At 39.8% G+C, this 16,023-nt stretch overlaps 1 protein-coding gene across 4 annotated transcripts in view; it reads left to right on the top strand.

Moving 5' to 3' along the window:
• Nucleotides 1-2,819: 2,819 nt before the first annotated feature.
• Nucleotides 2,820-16,023, top strand: part of MOV10L1 (Mov10 like RISC complex RNA helicase 1) — a 40,088-nt gene continuing 26,884 nt past the window's right edge. For all 4 annotated transcript variants that reach the window (XM_040549359.1, XM_040549382.1, XM_040549375.1 and 1 more), the window contains exons 1-6: nucleotides 2,820-2,968; nucleotides 5,232-5,422; nucleotides 11,715-11,871; nucleotides 12,245-12,357; nucleotides 13,239-13,429; nucleotides 15,229-15,369. In XM_040549359.1, coding sequence (XP_040405293.1) covers nucleotides 2,881-2,968; nucleotides 5,232-5,422; nucleotides 11,715-11,871; nucleotides 12,245-12,357; nucleotides 13,239-13,429; nucleotides 15,229-15,369 — 881 coding nt within the window. In that variant the 5' untranslated portion in view covers nucleotides 2,820-2,880. The remainder of the gene's footprint in view (nucleotides 2,969-5,231; nucleotides 5,423-11,714; nucleotides 11,872-12,244; nucleotides 12,358-13,238; nucleotides 13,430-15,228; nucleotides 15,370-16,023) is intronic.

A 16,023-nucleotide genomic window follows, 5' to 3' on the forward strand; every position in this document is an offset into this window, starting at 1 on the left:
TCTTTGTTCACAATTCCAAGTTTTCCAGCCAGTATGGAACCTGAAAGCCACCTCGCTCAAGCATGGCACTACAGCATTTCCTCAGGTTACAGTGAGATTCCTTCTTCCCCCTTTCCTCTGCATTTCTCAGTATTTGCTGGTTTGCTTTTGCAGAGAGGCTCAGTATGCAATTATGGTACTCTCTGCATTCTTCATCAGTGTCAACAAAAAAACACCTAACCTTCAGCCTTCAGTTTCTACTCAAAACCTTTTTCTGGGGATCTTATTTTAACTTCCCTTAATTTCATGTTTCTGACTCCATTCAAAGTCTTGGGTCATTTTTATATATACACAAAAGGCACAAGGCAAGATCTGGTAGTCAGAGCCCAAGTCACCTTATAATGCTAGGTGCTGTACAAAGGTAGCTAGATGAAGAGGTTCCTACTAATTCTAACAGGTGCACAGGAAACCTACACAAAGACTGCAGAAAATATAACAATGCCATCAGAACGTTACAGGTTTCTGAAAAGGGTTTACGAATTAAGCATGTTTATTCTAAGTTAGGTTAAAAGATAGCGCAAGATGACAAATCAAATTGTTAGAGGCTACAAAGAACTTAACAGCTAGAAATGACCACTGAACAGGTTCAGTCTCCTGAAGCAGCTGTAGCAGATGCTGGATCATTTGCCAGGGCTGTGCCATGCGAGCATCCCCCACAGTAACCACAAAAGAGAAAAATTAGGTTGAAGATTATATTTGACCTGCCAAGGGACAACGTGATAAATAGGTACATAAACTTGCTATACTTACAGGTTTATATTACTAAAGAACAAAAAAGCATTTTAACCTGAGGCAGTTTCCCTACCTGTGAACCCAGGGTCATGCCTTTGTTCCCATTTGTAAATGAAAAAATATATAGCCCTGGTGAATTTTATTTTTATCTTGCTAACTCTTCCTTTAACTAACTCAGATGACTTTTTATTAGCTCCCTACATATATATATTATATATATATACACACATATTCATGTTCTGATTCAGTTTCTGATTCCTATATATAATACATAAGGAACTAATATACATACTATTTATATATAATACAGTATAAATACTGTATTATATGTAATGTATCATATGTATATATAATAGTTACCTATGCATTCTTTTAGACTTTATTTAATTATACTATTTTAACTTATTATCTATATTTCCTGTGTAGTATTTTCAGGTCTTTCAAAATCAGCTCTTTGAAGTATTTTGTTTCTCTGGAGCCCGTTCCTCAAACTCTTTGGTTTCCCAGCTTATGTCTTGGAGCACATAGAGAACCAAGAGCAAAATATAGGCCCAATAGCTTCAAAGGGATGTCTTGTTCCCCCAGTATAACATATATATCTTTGGAAACTCTTTACCGTCTTTCACACGAATCATCTGAAGAGTTCACACCGGTTTGATCAGTATATATACTACCTATTTTATGCTACTGAAATATTAAATATTTTTATTTGCATGGATGTAGTAAACAAACACATCATGTTCACATTTAAAAGGACATCCAGATTAAATACTTGCCTTTTTCGCCTTGCAGTAAGATTCCTGAGCAGCACAATCAACCTGTGAAGGCTTTTATAAACTATGTCAGGAACAGGATCTTCAGACAGGCATTTATCGCTTTCTAAAGAGATCACTGACTACAGACACTCATACTCACACATCCCGCCTCCCAGTAAGCATCTCCCCAGTTACTCCAAAGCAGGACATGGGAACCCGTGTGTAATTACTGGCAACCTGAATTTTCTCCAGCCTAGGAACCATACAGAACTCTGTAAAAGCGTCAAACAGTCGCATTCCTAGCCCTTCCCTGCCTAAATAACACCGAGCTAACCATATGAGCAGAAAATAAATGGTTGCCGAAGACAACCGCTACTCTAGTCTCAGAATCTGATGACAGACTACACCACCTTCCTCCAACTAACAGCCGTAAAGCAGTTTCCCATAGAAGCGTAGGCTGCTCTGCCAAACCTCCTGGAACTGTCTCCTCCGCTAGCCCCGTGCGGCTCTTCCCGCTGACGTTACCAGGATGCTGAGCTCACCAGCTCAGAAACTGCTTTGTGAAACACAATTTGTTAAATAAAATTTAAAGGGGGCTTACACCAAATGCCTAAAGCAGGTTGCATGAGGAGAGCTGGTAAAAAATATCAAATATGGAAATGGTAAGCAATAGTTAGTCAAAGTTTATTTCCTCTAGAGCCGCAGCAGCTCCTATATTAATGATAGGAAGACAAACAAAACTTGTTGTTGCTGTTCATCAAGTTTATTATGTTCTATTGCTTGCTCTATTGCTTTGAAACTTGCTTCAGCTGATGCTACAACTCAGTAGTATGTTATTTGCATGTGTGTACTCTCCCACATTCTCCATGTCAGTGGGTTCCATGCCACACTCCCAGGGGAAAACATGGGCACTGATGGGAGCCCTCAGGCCAGGCCAGACAATGGTTTTGCCTGGTAAGTAACTCCTCATTTACAGAAATCTAGACTGCATCCCCTGACGCCTCCAACAGAATACATGCACTCTCTGCTTGAAGATTTGTATATTAACTCCATAACACACTAACTTTAATGCCGTAACACAACAACTTTATTATTATAACACGTCAACTTTATTATCTCCAAGGGCCAGGGAAGGAAGCCTCACCCCCTTCATCCCCCTACCCACCAACAGCGCCCTCCACAAAATGGCGCTCTGGACTACCTTGGCGCCTCCCGGCCCGTGGGCACGCGGCGGCGGCTGTCCCACGTGACCGCGAGCCAGCGGCGTGATTGGCTGCTGTCGTGGGTGGGGGGTGCGGGAGGAGTGGGAGGGCGCTGAGGTGGAGGTGTCGCTGTGGCTGGGGGTCGGTGCGCGATGCTCGGGCTCCTCTCCAGGGTGCTCGCCTTCTTCTGGAGGCGGGCAGAGGGCGAGGAGGGAGGCGACGTGAGGCGGGCGGGCGCAGGTAGAGAGGGGTTCCTGCAGGGCTGAGGGTTCCTGGGGCCGGGTGTGGGGCCTGTGCGGGGGTGAGTGGGGCTGGGTCGGGGCCGGGCTGCTCAGGGAAGGGAGGCAGAGCGGGAACAGGAGGGGCTTGTTGCCTCCTAACCGCGTGGCAGCGTCCTGGCAGCTGCTTCACACTGTGTCTCCTCAGTTCTTTAACCACTGTTGCTGGTTAGAGCATGGAGTGAGGCCTGAAGGGTGCGTTGTACCGGTTGGCGCTTAGGGCTTTCCTCTGTAATGCCGGGTTCGTAAGTAAGGTCTCTTAACTCATTTCAAATGGGCTCTTACGTGGGGAAGATCATAGAATGATAGAATATCCTGAGTTGGAAGGGGCCCCATTAGGATCATTGAGTCCAACTTCTGGGTTATGTCCAATGCTCCTCGCTTAAAATTGCATTTAAAAGAATTTATGGTGTTGATAGGTAAGTTGTTGAGAGAATACAAACATCAGCAAAAAAAGCGTTTATACCTCTAAAGGATAAATTTAAGGCCTGAAGTCACTGGAGAAATAACTTCAGCTTTCAATTCTTCCCTCTCAGAGGACATAAAGACTGAGGATAAAATCTTTTATCTAAGAAGTATAATTTTTGTTATGTTCCTTCACCTAATAGTCATAATACAAGTTTAAAAAGTAAGCAAGAAAAGGTAAGCATCATTCCACGTCTATGAATAAACAAAGCTACCTGAACATGTATTTCAACCTTTTCGTTTGTAAGTAGTTTTTGAAGGATGTACATTGCATCCTGCTGCCAAAAATACTACAACCTCAATGCTTTGAGGCTTCAAAATGGTGTACAGTTAAGATGCTTCTAGTAGGGTTACAGGTATTATTGGGGGGGGAGGGGGGGCGGACAGTCAGCAGGAAGGTTGTGTGATGGAGTGGACTGCTCAACATGGAAGCTTATTTACAATTTTTATGCAGTACACACCCAGAAGTGAGTGTAAATGACTCAAACAAGAAGGAATATTTTTAAAACAAAATCTTTTAATTCTTTGTTCTACATTTAGAGCTAAACAAAAGTGCCTCTTGGTTTCTCACTCAGATACCTAATTGTGAAATTCTTTTAAGTACTACGTTACTATTAACTAGTTCTCTGAGTATTTTTATAGAAGCTCCCCCAGGAATGCTTGTTTCTAAGCTGCAACCTTTATGAACTAGGTGCATCAAACTAGGGAGGACTGTGTTTCTTGTAGGGCTGGAGCCTCACAGATGTTTCTTAAAATGAAATCGGCTTTTAAACAAAGCATTGTGTTTAGATTTTAAAACCTTGTGCTTTGTGGCTGTAGGAATCTTTTATTTTTCATGCATACTGGCAGTACATTTAGATTATAGGATAATACTAAATGTTTTGTGTTGGACCAGGTATATGGGGAGGCTTAACAGGGAGGAGCACTCTGGTGACTTAAATAGACATTTTGCTTGCTGCAAGATTAACTATGATAAATGCAAACATGTCTTAACAAATCACGCTTTATTCACACTACTAAAAAGTACTTCTTGCATTCTTAGGTAAACAGAAGGCAAAACAAACTATTGTATTAATAGTCTTGGTTGTTAGTGTAGCTAATAATACCTTAGAACTGTAAAGCTGGGCTGAAGTATGTTAGTTTAAGCCTGACATTGTAGTACAGTGCTGTTGAGGGAAAGTTTCTGTGATGTGTAAGTAGATACTGCTTCTAGCCCAAAACACTTGAAAGTCATGGGTTTCCAGAGGATCAGCACATCTCAGTTCAGAAGCATACTAATTATTATACAAACAGCTGTGATAAATTGATTTATATAGCATCATGCTTGTTTACTTTCCCTACTTTTTCAGTACAGAAAACTTAAATCTGTTGGATTTCTTATGCAAAGAATGCTGAGAACTGTTTATTTCGGTGTGGAAAATACTGAAAATAGCTGTTGGCCCAGAACTTTTGGGAAAAGTTGTTTAGCTTTCAGGTTGTTGTTTTTTTGTTGTTTTTTTTTTTAATATTAAGTTTTTCAATATATGTTTTCCATACAGCTTGAAGACAAACATCATTTGTATTTAATGAGCTTTCTTCCATAAGCCTTCAAGTTTTAAATGTGAAACTGTTTTGTAATTGCTGTTGGTATTTAAGTTGGGCAAGAGAATGATTTCTTGATTAAAAAGTAGTGGCGCTACTTTTTACTTCCTAGCATTCATTACGCGTTTAATGGTTCTTTGATCAAGCGATTTGCTTTTACACCAACACTTTTCCTGTAGGTGCAGGTCATAAAGAAGTAAAAACCGTGCAAGGAGTGGTGACAAGATTTTGCCATGATTATGGGATGATCAATGACTTGATAATCTTCACAAAAGATGCTGTTTCAAATGGCATGCCACTGGCTGTTGGACAGGAAGTTACTGCTATTGTTGAAGAGGACAAAATATCAAGTGGCTTGAAGGCCATCAGGGTAAGAGGTGAATCTAAATGGTAGTCTCACTTTCTCTGTAAATTAATTGAGACTGTATTGTGGAAGTTACTATAATTTCAGTCTCCTGAATGGTTTAAGAAAAAAACAAAAACAAAAACTGCGAGCCTTTCACCTACAGGGGATAAGTGGTTTTGGACTTAACGTATGCCATTTTTTTTAGCATATTATTCTTGTGCTCAAGCTCTGAGTGTCGATCTGGATGTAGTAAATATTACACTGTTGGTTGAGGTAAGTGCATCAGAGTTTTTTTTTAATCAGACCTAACTCAAATCCGTATGTTAACTTTTGAGTTTGAGTCATATTTATGACATTGCTAGATGGATTGATAGGGAAATAAAACCAGTGTCTGTAAGCTTACTTTTTTGGAACAAAAGTGAACAAGAACACAAATGCCAGAATTTCTTATTGTAAAAATTCAGTAATTTAGTGCCACGGAGAGTTATAAAAAGGGACATTTCGGTACCTCTTGATGCTTCTTCATCTGTAAACCTACTTCAGGCTTGATAATCCATTGCTTCCAATTTTAATTTACTATAATTTTTTAAAATCAGCCTTAACTCAGGTGCCTATGATAATCTAGCTTTCTTACACAGAGAAGCTGAGTCAAATAGCCCTTCTTTGTTTGGATATTATGTAAACATAACTGCTGCTTCAAAGGCTGCCAGCCATGCAGAAGCAGTTGGTAACTGGGGGGTACAGAACCAGTCTTCTTGGCTGGCATCTGCTCAGCTTAGCTACGTTATGCTTTGAGTACAGCACTGGGCCAGTGTGCTTCATCAGCAAACTCACCATGAGCCAAAGCAAATGAGTCTAGCCGGACTTGAGCTGGCTGCCCGGAGCCAGTCTCAATATAACTGTAATTTTGAAGTTAACTTTCCTTGTAAATGGATGTTTTATAATTAAGGATTTTAGGATCTCTTGCTTTTTATAAAGAATATAATCATCATAGTAGCTTCAGGCATCGTGTTGCAGGTAATAGGAGGTTGATGGTTAAAGTATTCTATTTTTTTAATCTTTTTTAATGAAGTTCTTATACACAGGTTTAATGAGAATAGAAGCTATCAGATTGAAGAACTCATCATTACTATTTACTTGCCTTTACTATGCTAAATTGACAAATGATGTAAATAATTAGGGAAAGGAGATCAAAATCTTGCACTGATTAGCATGTAGTGTTCTTGATGTCTCTTGCCTTCCTTTTGTGCACTATCCTGATTTCGTTACTTCAGAGACATTTTGGTCAGTGTCCATTAATAACCAGCTGTCTTATGGAAGCCAGTTTGCATTATCTTGATGTGTACCACAACTCGCTTAGTGCCAAGTGGTGTACGTTTGTAGCAGGATGATTTACAGATCATAACTGAAACTGGTGGCATCTCTGTTGCAATGTACTGTATGGTTTTCTGAACTTGTTTGTTGAACAATCCTGAAACTGTAAAGTTGTACAGTGTATTTTCTATTTCTCATTCTCACCTTCCCCAGTCCTTAAAATGTGAGCATTTGACCCATCTATTTTAATTTCCCATGTGTCTGAATTCAAGCTAAAACAGTAAACTACTGAACATTTGGAATTCCACTTGATGTCATGTACATGTGCGGAGGCATCTGCAATGCATCTGTGATGTGTAGAGCATGTAATTGCCAGCGTGCCTTGCTGCATAAAACACTAATGTTCAGAAAAGGATGCATGTGGTGTCAGGCATGTGCTAGATGTGTATGTGAGCTTTATGTACATATGACCGAAAACGTAAGAATTTTAAAACTGCCTGTTCATGCTGCTTCTCTTTTGAAGAGCTGTGTGTATGGCCAGTAGAGCCTTTGTAATGAAGGACCAAATACCATCGCAGGCTGCCTTGTGACTGATTGCATGAACAGTTCAGTACAACACAGCTCCGTTCCCTGTAGTAGTCTTCCTATCAGTGTGACTTTGTGGATGTAGGAGAAGTGAAGGTGTATGTTTGTCATCTGCAAGAGTTGCTTTCTGTAAAATACATGATCCTACAGATGGTAGTCTAGAAAGATTTATCTTTCTCCCTTAATTTGCCTTGAATTTAAAGATCCCCTTTGGATTTATAGCTCTAAGTTCCATCAGTCAGTGTAGCTGTTAATTCTAGGGAAAGACCTGTATCTACTTAACCTGTAAATGGGAAACCAGTGCAAAGATGCTGGATGGTGGCCGAAAGCCTTTTTTGTAATAACCATGCTTTTCAGTTGAACATGATGATAATCATTCCATGAGATGAACGCTGGGGTAATGGGGAGGCCAAACTTTCTGGCTGCTCTAATGACTTGCACGTAAGTTCCTCTAATTTCTGTCATGGAAATAGCCTGGAGGCTGCTTTATTTATTAAAATAAATGCAAATGTTCAGGATTTTTTCTTCTTTAGTGGCTGAATTGGCAGTAACTGTACTGAGTCTGGTAAAATGAAGTTGGCTGAAAATGTGACCTCCCAAAAGTAGATAGAAAATTAAAATACTAGAAGACTAAGTGATTTGCATTTTACTGTGTGATGTTTGGGTGTTTAGATGCATTTTATATATTAATGAGTTCTATAGATGATTGAGGAAATGCAGTAGAGTTACTTCAGTGGACTTTTTTCAAGCTCCGTTGCTGGTTTGATAATAACTAATGATATCAAACTATTTCTGAGATGTTTGCAGTTCATAACAAACGAGGGCTTTTTTAAATCTGAATTTAAGACATCTTTTTTTATAACATGATTTCAAGAAGACTTCAAATGTTTTCATGCTTACATTTTTGTCTGTTCTCTCCCCTCTTGATCAGAATAGCAGCATGAACAATTCCTGAAGTAAAGATGTTTCAAATTAAAAATAGAACTATGTAAGACAACATCACATAGTAAAATGAACTCCAGTTACACGCAAAATTCTGGGTGAGTTTTTCCTTGGAAACCCATTTCATTTTGCAACCAATGCAGTTTTGCTGATTAAATGAGACTAAGGAAAGAAGAGTAATAAGGACAGAGCTTGATTGTAGGACCTAAAATGAAATACCACAAGAAATCTAATGAATGATTTCTAAAATATTGCCAGCTCTAGTACTTATATTAAAAAATAAAAATAAAAACCTAGCATCTTGTAAGGTAACCTCATGTCCCTTCATTTTATATATTTTTAGTGGAATTCACAATCCAATAAGCAAGGAGACAAAACTCATTTCTTCAAAGGGTGCAGTAGTCTGTGAACTCTTGCAGATAAAAAGAAAAATGGTACAACTGTTCTTTTCAGACATGAGAGGAAAAAATACATCCAGATTACTTTGAACAAGAATAATCATGACTAGAATGGACTTCCTACATAAGGAGTCCAAGGTTCCCACTTCTGGTTGCAAGTTTCTGTCTTACTCACTAATGTAGAATATTTAATTCCAGTAGGACAACGCTGCTCTGCCTTCTTTAAAGGCCTTGTTTAAGTACTTGGATAAAAACCCAGACTTGTTCTGTACTCTGTATTAAAGCTTGATTCACTTTCTATATAATGGCACAAAGTTGAGATGTGTTGAGAATGTTGCTCAAAGCAGCCGATAGCATTTCAGTCCATTTTTTCTGGGCACAGGAAAATGAGATTATTTTTAATCTCATAGGCAGAGGCGGGGGGGAAAAAAAAGCTTCCTGACAAGTGTAATCATCAAACAGTATTGGTGCGCAAATACCATTTCATATAACATCATCTTCCAAAAGTCTGAGCTTTCCCAGGCTTTCTCTGGCCATTTTGAGCTAGAACCAGGAACAATTTCTCTGGTAGAGGAAAACGGAGATGGAAAAGAAGGAAGAAAACTTATATTGGGATGTTTCATATGCTTTCATGTGTTGAAAGCATTTCTGTAGGTGTGCAAGTTATTTTGACACACAACTCTGTATGTAGCTTACACTAAACGTAAATTCAGTAGTCTTATGTGGATCGGTGTTCAGGCTCATTTAGACTTTATCCATATGAACCCATATAAATTGTTTAGGGAAGAGCTTGATATTCAGATCTTCTTGGTGAGTATTAAGATCTCTTTCAGACTGGAGCAAAATGTGCTTTTTTTTTTTAAGTGATTTTTTTGATGTCATTGAAAAGAGTACCAAGAAACAATAGTTGTTTAAATGCAGTATAGCAGTATTGACTGTAAAATACGTAGTTGTATCCTTAAACTGTTTGCAAACTGGAGTAGAGATGGGGCGCTGAGCAACCTGATATAGCAAGTGGCATCCCTGTCCGTGTCAGGGGGATTGGAGCTGGATGATCTTGAAGGTCCCTTCCAGCCCAAGCCGTTCTGATTCTGTGGTGGCTTTACTCAGGTGGGCAGCTGAGCTCCACCACAATGGCGCTGTCACTCCAAAGGGAAAGGACTGACTGCAGCCCCCATTCTCCTGTGCTGCTGGGGGGGAGGAGGTGGAAGAGAGTGGTTTGGGGAAAGATGTTTTCAGTTTTTCTTTGTTTCTCACTTCTCTAGCTTGCTAGTAATAGGCAATAAATTTCTCTAATCTCCCTACTCTGAATCTGTTTTGCCCATCACGATAATTGTTGAGTGATCTCCCTGTCCTTACCTCAACCTTTGAGCCCGTTGCATCATGTTTTCTCCCCTGTTCCTTTGAGTTGAGTGAGAGAGTAGCTGTGGTGGAGCTCAGCTGCCCAGCTGAAGTAAAACCACCACAGTCAGCATCTGGGTTATGATCTGTATGATCAAGACAAAGCAGTTAATACTCAGTCTGTTCTTGCTTCGTAATGTACTTGTTCTTGGTAAAAATTGTCTACAAAAAGTGCACTATACAAATGTAGTAACAGCATGTAGCAAGTGTAAAATGCCCTTTAATATTTATGAAAAGTGTGGGCATAGGACTGATTTTCGTCTCTGCGCAAATGTTGATCTGTAAAAGAAAGATGACATTACACAGATTCTTCTGTTGGGGTGACTTTTTTCACATTATACACTAAGAAAGTACTTTCTAGTTCTGAGTTTCTAATCTTCGTATAGAGATGAAAACACTACAGCTATATTTTTCTTTTCCATCCAGTTTGGGTTGATTTTGATCTGGTTACTTTTACCTGCATTATGCTAGGTTTCCTGTCAGCTTCTTTATTCTGGTTGTCAATTTGTAGGTGCTTTCTGAAATAAGCTTTCGTGGAACACCGCCTTAAAAAGACGAGAATATTATTGACTGTGTTAACTTAATGATTTGATATGTATGCTTGCACTACATATGTATCATTCATTGAAGAAGTTGTCCACAGGCATTTCATTCAATTTGTTTAATCACCGCAGAGATACCTTGCCTACTTTCATAATGCTTTCCTCCATCCTAATCCTCATTACCCTCATAAAAGAACTGGTGATCTCCTTTTTTCTGCTCTGTTGCACAGTGCAGTTTCTCTGCATACTGTATGGAGTCAGCAGTTCTTGTGTAACAGCTGAGTGCATCTGTGTGGTGGCATTGGCATTGTTACTGGTTCCATCAGCGCTTCTAGGGAGCGAGGAAACTGAATAATAAGCGTTTGAGATGAAGAGCCAGGACCCCTGACCCCATGATGGTAGTGGCCCTACAGAAGCAAGGAAGACAATTCACAGTTCTAGGAAATGTTAGTGTGCTTATATTGAGTAATTAACAGCAGAGGTCCTATTATCCTTGCCCCCAACATAACCATGCAGGGTTAAAAGGGTTTGTAAACATTGATAATTTGTGGCTTGGGTTCTGCAAAGGCCTGCTTAAGCAATTAAACTTACTTTTGAGGTGCTGATACAGAGAGCATTTAAGAAGCAGATGTTTCTTTTCAATTTCAATGATTAAAGAATGACTAAGGGACAGTCTAAAATGCTTAAGGTGTTTATAAATGGCATTTTGACAACGTGGTTTTTTTATTGCTTTCTGAAATAGCAATGTTCTAGATCCGCTTGTGTACAGTCAAGTTGCAGGGTTGAGGATGCGGTTCCTCTTACCAATATTAAGAAAGCTCTTAACAGTAGACCTAACACAGAAGAGGCATGACAAACATTTGGCAAATCAGTATTTAACTATTTTACTGACTACCACTGAAGCATGCAGCAGACTTCTTAAAGGGGAAGTTGCTTGCTGTTTACTACGCCTTCTTTTCTACAAAAACGAACAGCTATGGTGAGTATAGAATTGTCTAATAAGATTGACTTCCGGCATCAGTTGGAATTCTGAGGATTATAATAAAATTTGTTTAACTGTCTGCTTTATAAAATAAGCACACGCTTGTGAGTGTCAGCTGTGTATGTTTTTTTTTCTTTTTATTGTATTAATAGGTAGATGCAGTCCAGACTACATGGGGAAGCTACAGTACCGCTTGTAATGCTTCTGAACAACATGTGAAAATATTAATTGGCAATATTACTTCTCTCTGTAAGGATGGTGGCTACATTAATCAGAATACTCATTTCACAGTGGAAGATGTCTGTGAAGGTGTGTAGAGGCTTTCTTGTTCTTCCTTAATTTTCTGTTAATCTGAAGCACGTAGACCGCATCCCAAAGAAGTTCTGATAGTGTATGTAGTGAAACAAAGAAGGGGAGTTGGGTGAAGAAAGCTTCATCTTCATTCTCACTGAGCATGATGTACTTGCAGTCCTGGTGTATACAAGTGTGCTTTCCATTGGCATCACTTGCATAGTTTGTCGTAACCTGCTCGGGATGAGAAGAACTAAAAAGAGAAGCCTCAACTCATTGGATCTAAATAATGCATTGTTCTGGTTGGTCACATTAACTTCATTTAGTTCTGTATGGGAGTAACTCAAATGAAATCAATAGCAATTAACATGAAATGTTCTGTTTCACGTAGGTTTCAAGCCTTGGGTAGGTGACTTGGTGCAAGCACAATATTTTATTAAACCAACAACATGGAGCAGTGAAGCAGTTGCTGTAAAGCCTTTGAGATATAAGCGAGTGGATAAGGTAAACGTTCAGCATGTTGTTTTTCATGGAATCATAGGATGGCTCAGGTTGAAAGGGACCTTAAAGATCCTCTGGTCCACCCCCCCCTGCCATGAGCAGGGATGCTACCTACTACATGAGGGTTTTTGACAAGGGGAATCTTGCATGAAGTTGTGGAGTTTGTGGGTACTTTTAGGATTGCTGCTATTGGTACATCCTATTCAAGATGTGTTGCATAAAAAGATACCAGCTCATTGCTGGTTTAGAAATAATCCTATATGTGAAGGCTTTTTGAAAATTTAGGCACGTTCTGGATAGAACAGGTTGATTAACATACTGGCTATTGATTCTGAATTTGGATGCTTACTGTTTTAGTTATGTTGAAAATTCACACATCCCTACTGCAGCCAAACTTTTAAAGAAGTGATGACTGGAATTTATGTTAAACTTGTCCAAGTATTGTGGCTTTGAAATTTTTGTCCCTTTTTTATTTTACTGAAAATACTCATGCCCTCTAGTAATAGTGATCTCCATGGCTTATTGTATCTGCTTGTCAAGCATAGGAAGAAGAGGAAAAGAAAATTCCTCCTGTTGTGACTGCTAGTACTGAAGTCTTCCAACTTACCTAATTTATATGATGGGTATCATGATTAAGTCAAATGTAGCACATGAAAGTAGGACCTAATGCTTGAAGTGCTTCTGTCTCTTTGCATTTTTAAATCTATAGACAAGCACAGTGATTCTAGGTTAAGGCTGTATGTTTGTCTGTTAGAAATAATTGAAATTTCAGATTGTTGCTCTGTTAATGCGAGCATGACTTGCACGGAAAACTAAGCAATGATAGTATGTCACTTAGATTAAGCAGGTAATACCAAGTAACACTGAATAACAACCTGTTACAGGTTCGCATTTCCAGCATCTGTGGAAGAAACGGTACTGTGGATGAGAATATATTTTTCACTTTGGATTCGTTGAGACTTCCTGATGGCTATTCACCTCGTGTTCATGATCTAGTGAATGTGATTGTGGTGGAGAGCAATCAGTCATTTTATGTTTGGAGAGCTCTCTGCTTGGCTCCAGTCGACCAGAAGGGGTAATATTCATTCTTTTCTTCTTTCCACTTGCTAATGACTAGGGATAAATTGCAGTTTGCAGTTTAAATTTTCTTGCATCTATTAAGCAAGAGGTACTGTGGTTTGGATTCTTGACTAGTTGTCTAGAAGACGTGATGATGGAAAGATCAGAGTGTTACGTTTTAGCCCTGGCTCTTTCTCCTTCCTTTGCAGAAGGTGGAGGCATCTGTGCTTACTAAAGGAGTAAAACCAGTAGCAGCTGTGCTCAGAAATACAGCTAGGCAAGGATGGAATTTTGCACAGTTGAGTTAGAGTAATGCCAAGCTCCAGTAATTTGTGTTGTTCTTCTAGTGACGACTTTACTGTTTGAAACCTATTTTCAGTGGAACTGATGTGGAAATAAATGTAGTTTAGTATGGGAAGAAGCACAATCTTATGAAATAATCCCCTACAGAAATGCTGTATAGGAAGTAGCTACTCAGTAGCAGTTCTGCAGAACAGATCTGTAGCTGGACTCATGAGTTCCAGTCAGCACTCAGTGCTGACAAGGCTCTGGTGGGATTGCTCAGCCTGATTATGCCAGCCAGAAATAGGCAGTGGACCAATGGGAGAGTCGAAACAGCAGACCTTCCTATACCTCAAAAACATCACCTATGGGAAAATTTGCTTTGTTCCTCTCAAGATGGCGAAGGGCAGTACATCCATCTTCAAAGGACCTGTGAAGAATGGAATAAGCTGTTAGTTCTCGCTGGAAATAATGGATATAGTAGGCTTACCTTGTACCTAGGTAGAGCTGGAAGTGTTTGCATCGCTTTGTACGACCGTACAATTTGTTTGGTTGAGCTTATTAGTGATGGATTTTATATTCAAAAATCTTATAAAAGTAGATATTAGGGTTGATTTCTCAGTTTTCATGTATTTTCTTGCATCAAAAATGAGCCAGGGTAAGCTGCAATGGGAGACATCTAGTGGGCTTTGAGAGTAAACTCTAGCTAATAAAGGGCAGCTGTGATAAGTTTCTACTTCATTGCATTAGGTGACTAAGGTACTCACTGAGGGTATATAAATATCGGAGAAACGATTAAACCAAGGGCCATTTTAATTAACTGAATATTTTCTTAATTATAGAGCAGAAATGATTTTGAAAAAGGCTTGCTGGTAGCTGACATTGACCATTGAGAGCTACAGTTGCTGTCTGACAGGAAAGAGCTTGTGGCTTTGGTCTTGTAGGCTTTTTTCATCACTAATGTGTATAACAGTAGTGTTTAATGTTACTTTTTGGTTTTCAGCTTTTTAAACTCTTTTTTTCAGTATACTTGTAGACTGTTGCAGCAGGCAGAAGACCTAAGTGGTTAGGGTACGTGTTCAAAAAGATTTGAAGGCTAGTCAATTTCCTCTGTTGAGCTCCGCTGCTCAGCAAGGCTCTTGCTAAGCGTCCTGGTCTCTCTTGTGTCTTGGTTCAGATCCCAAAGAGATCCGCAGTAGCTTCAGTCACCGTTTGGACCAGCTAGCTTCTTAATCACTTTTATCTTATACTCAGAGTTTCAGAGTTCGGTTTATTGTGCTGTTAAAAACAAGCCTTTCATCAACTTGTTGCTTCAGCTAGTAAAGGTAACATAATGGTTTTGGAAGCAAAACTAGCTGAGAAAGCGAAGCCTCTCTCCTGCTTCTTCATAAACATTGTGACTGTTCTATGCTGTAGTCATTCTTAAAGATACTCCTGAGTGTGTGTGCTGAATCAGAGATGCTTCCTGAGTTAGTTTGTTTTAAAATCACTACCTTAAATTGAATCACTACATAAAATTCAATCTTTTTACAGACAATCTCCCTGCAACCCAATTGATCTGGATGACCCGTATGAAAACTTAATGAGAAACAAAGGAGGGCTGGAAGTATCAAGAACAACTGATTTTGGAACTTTGAAGCAGGGGGAATCTAGAAGCATGATTGTTTGGATAGAGTAAGTCCTTCTGGATGTTCTGAGCTTTCTTCCTTTCCACCCCTCCATAATCTGTAAACTTGTCTTTCATACAGAAGCCTTTCATAGTTAAATGTTGTTGTTTACAGCCTTCAAGTAATCCACTGCAGTGGTTTTATCCATCAGGGCAGCTGAGCTCCACCACAGCTGCTCTCTCACTCCCCCTACTCAAAGGAAAAAGGGGAGAAAATACAGGCTCAAGAGTTGAGATAAGGACAGGGAGTTCACTTACCAAGTATTGTCATGGGCAAAACAGACTTAGCATAGGGAAATTAGTGTAATTTATTGCCTATTGCTAGCAGACTAGAGCAGTGAGAAACTAAAAGCAAACCAAAAACACCTTCTCCACCTATCCACCCTTTTCTACCTCCTCTCCCCAGGCAGCACAGGAGAATGGGGACTGGGGGCTGCGGTCAGTCCCTGGTGCTTTGTCTCCGCCGCTCCTTCTCAGTCACTCTCTGCCCCTGCTCCACGTGGGATCCCTCCCATGGGATGCCGTCCTTCCCGAAACTGAGCCTGCGGGGGCTGCGCACAAGCAGCAGCTCTTCAAGAATGGTCCAATTGGGTCCATACCACAGGGTCCATCCGTCAGGAGCAAACTGCTCCAACGTGGGTCCCCCACGGGTGGCAGCTCCC

The sequence above is a fragment of the Cygnus olor genome, chromosome 1, assembly GCF_009769625.2.
Source record: "Cygnus olor isolate bCygOlo1 chromosome 1, bCygOlo1.pri.v2, whole genome shotgun sequence".
Classification (NCBI taxonomy): domain Eukaryota; kingdom Metazoa; phylum Chordata; class Aves; order Anseriformes; family Anatidae; genus Cygnus; species Cygnus olor.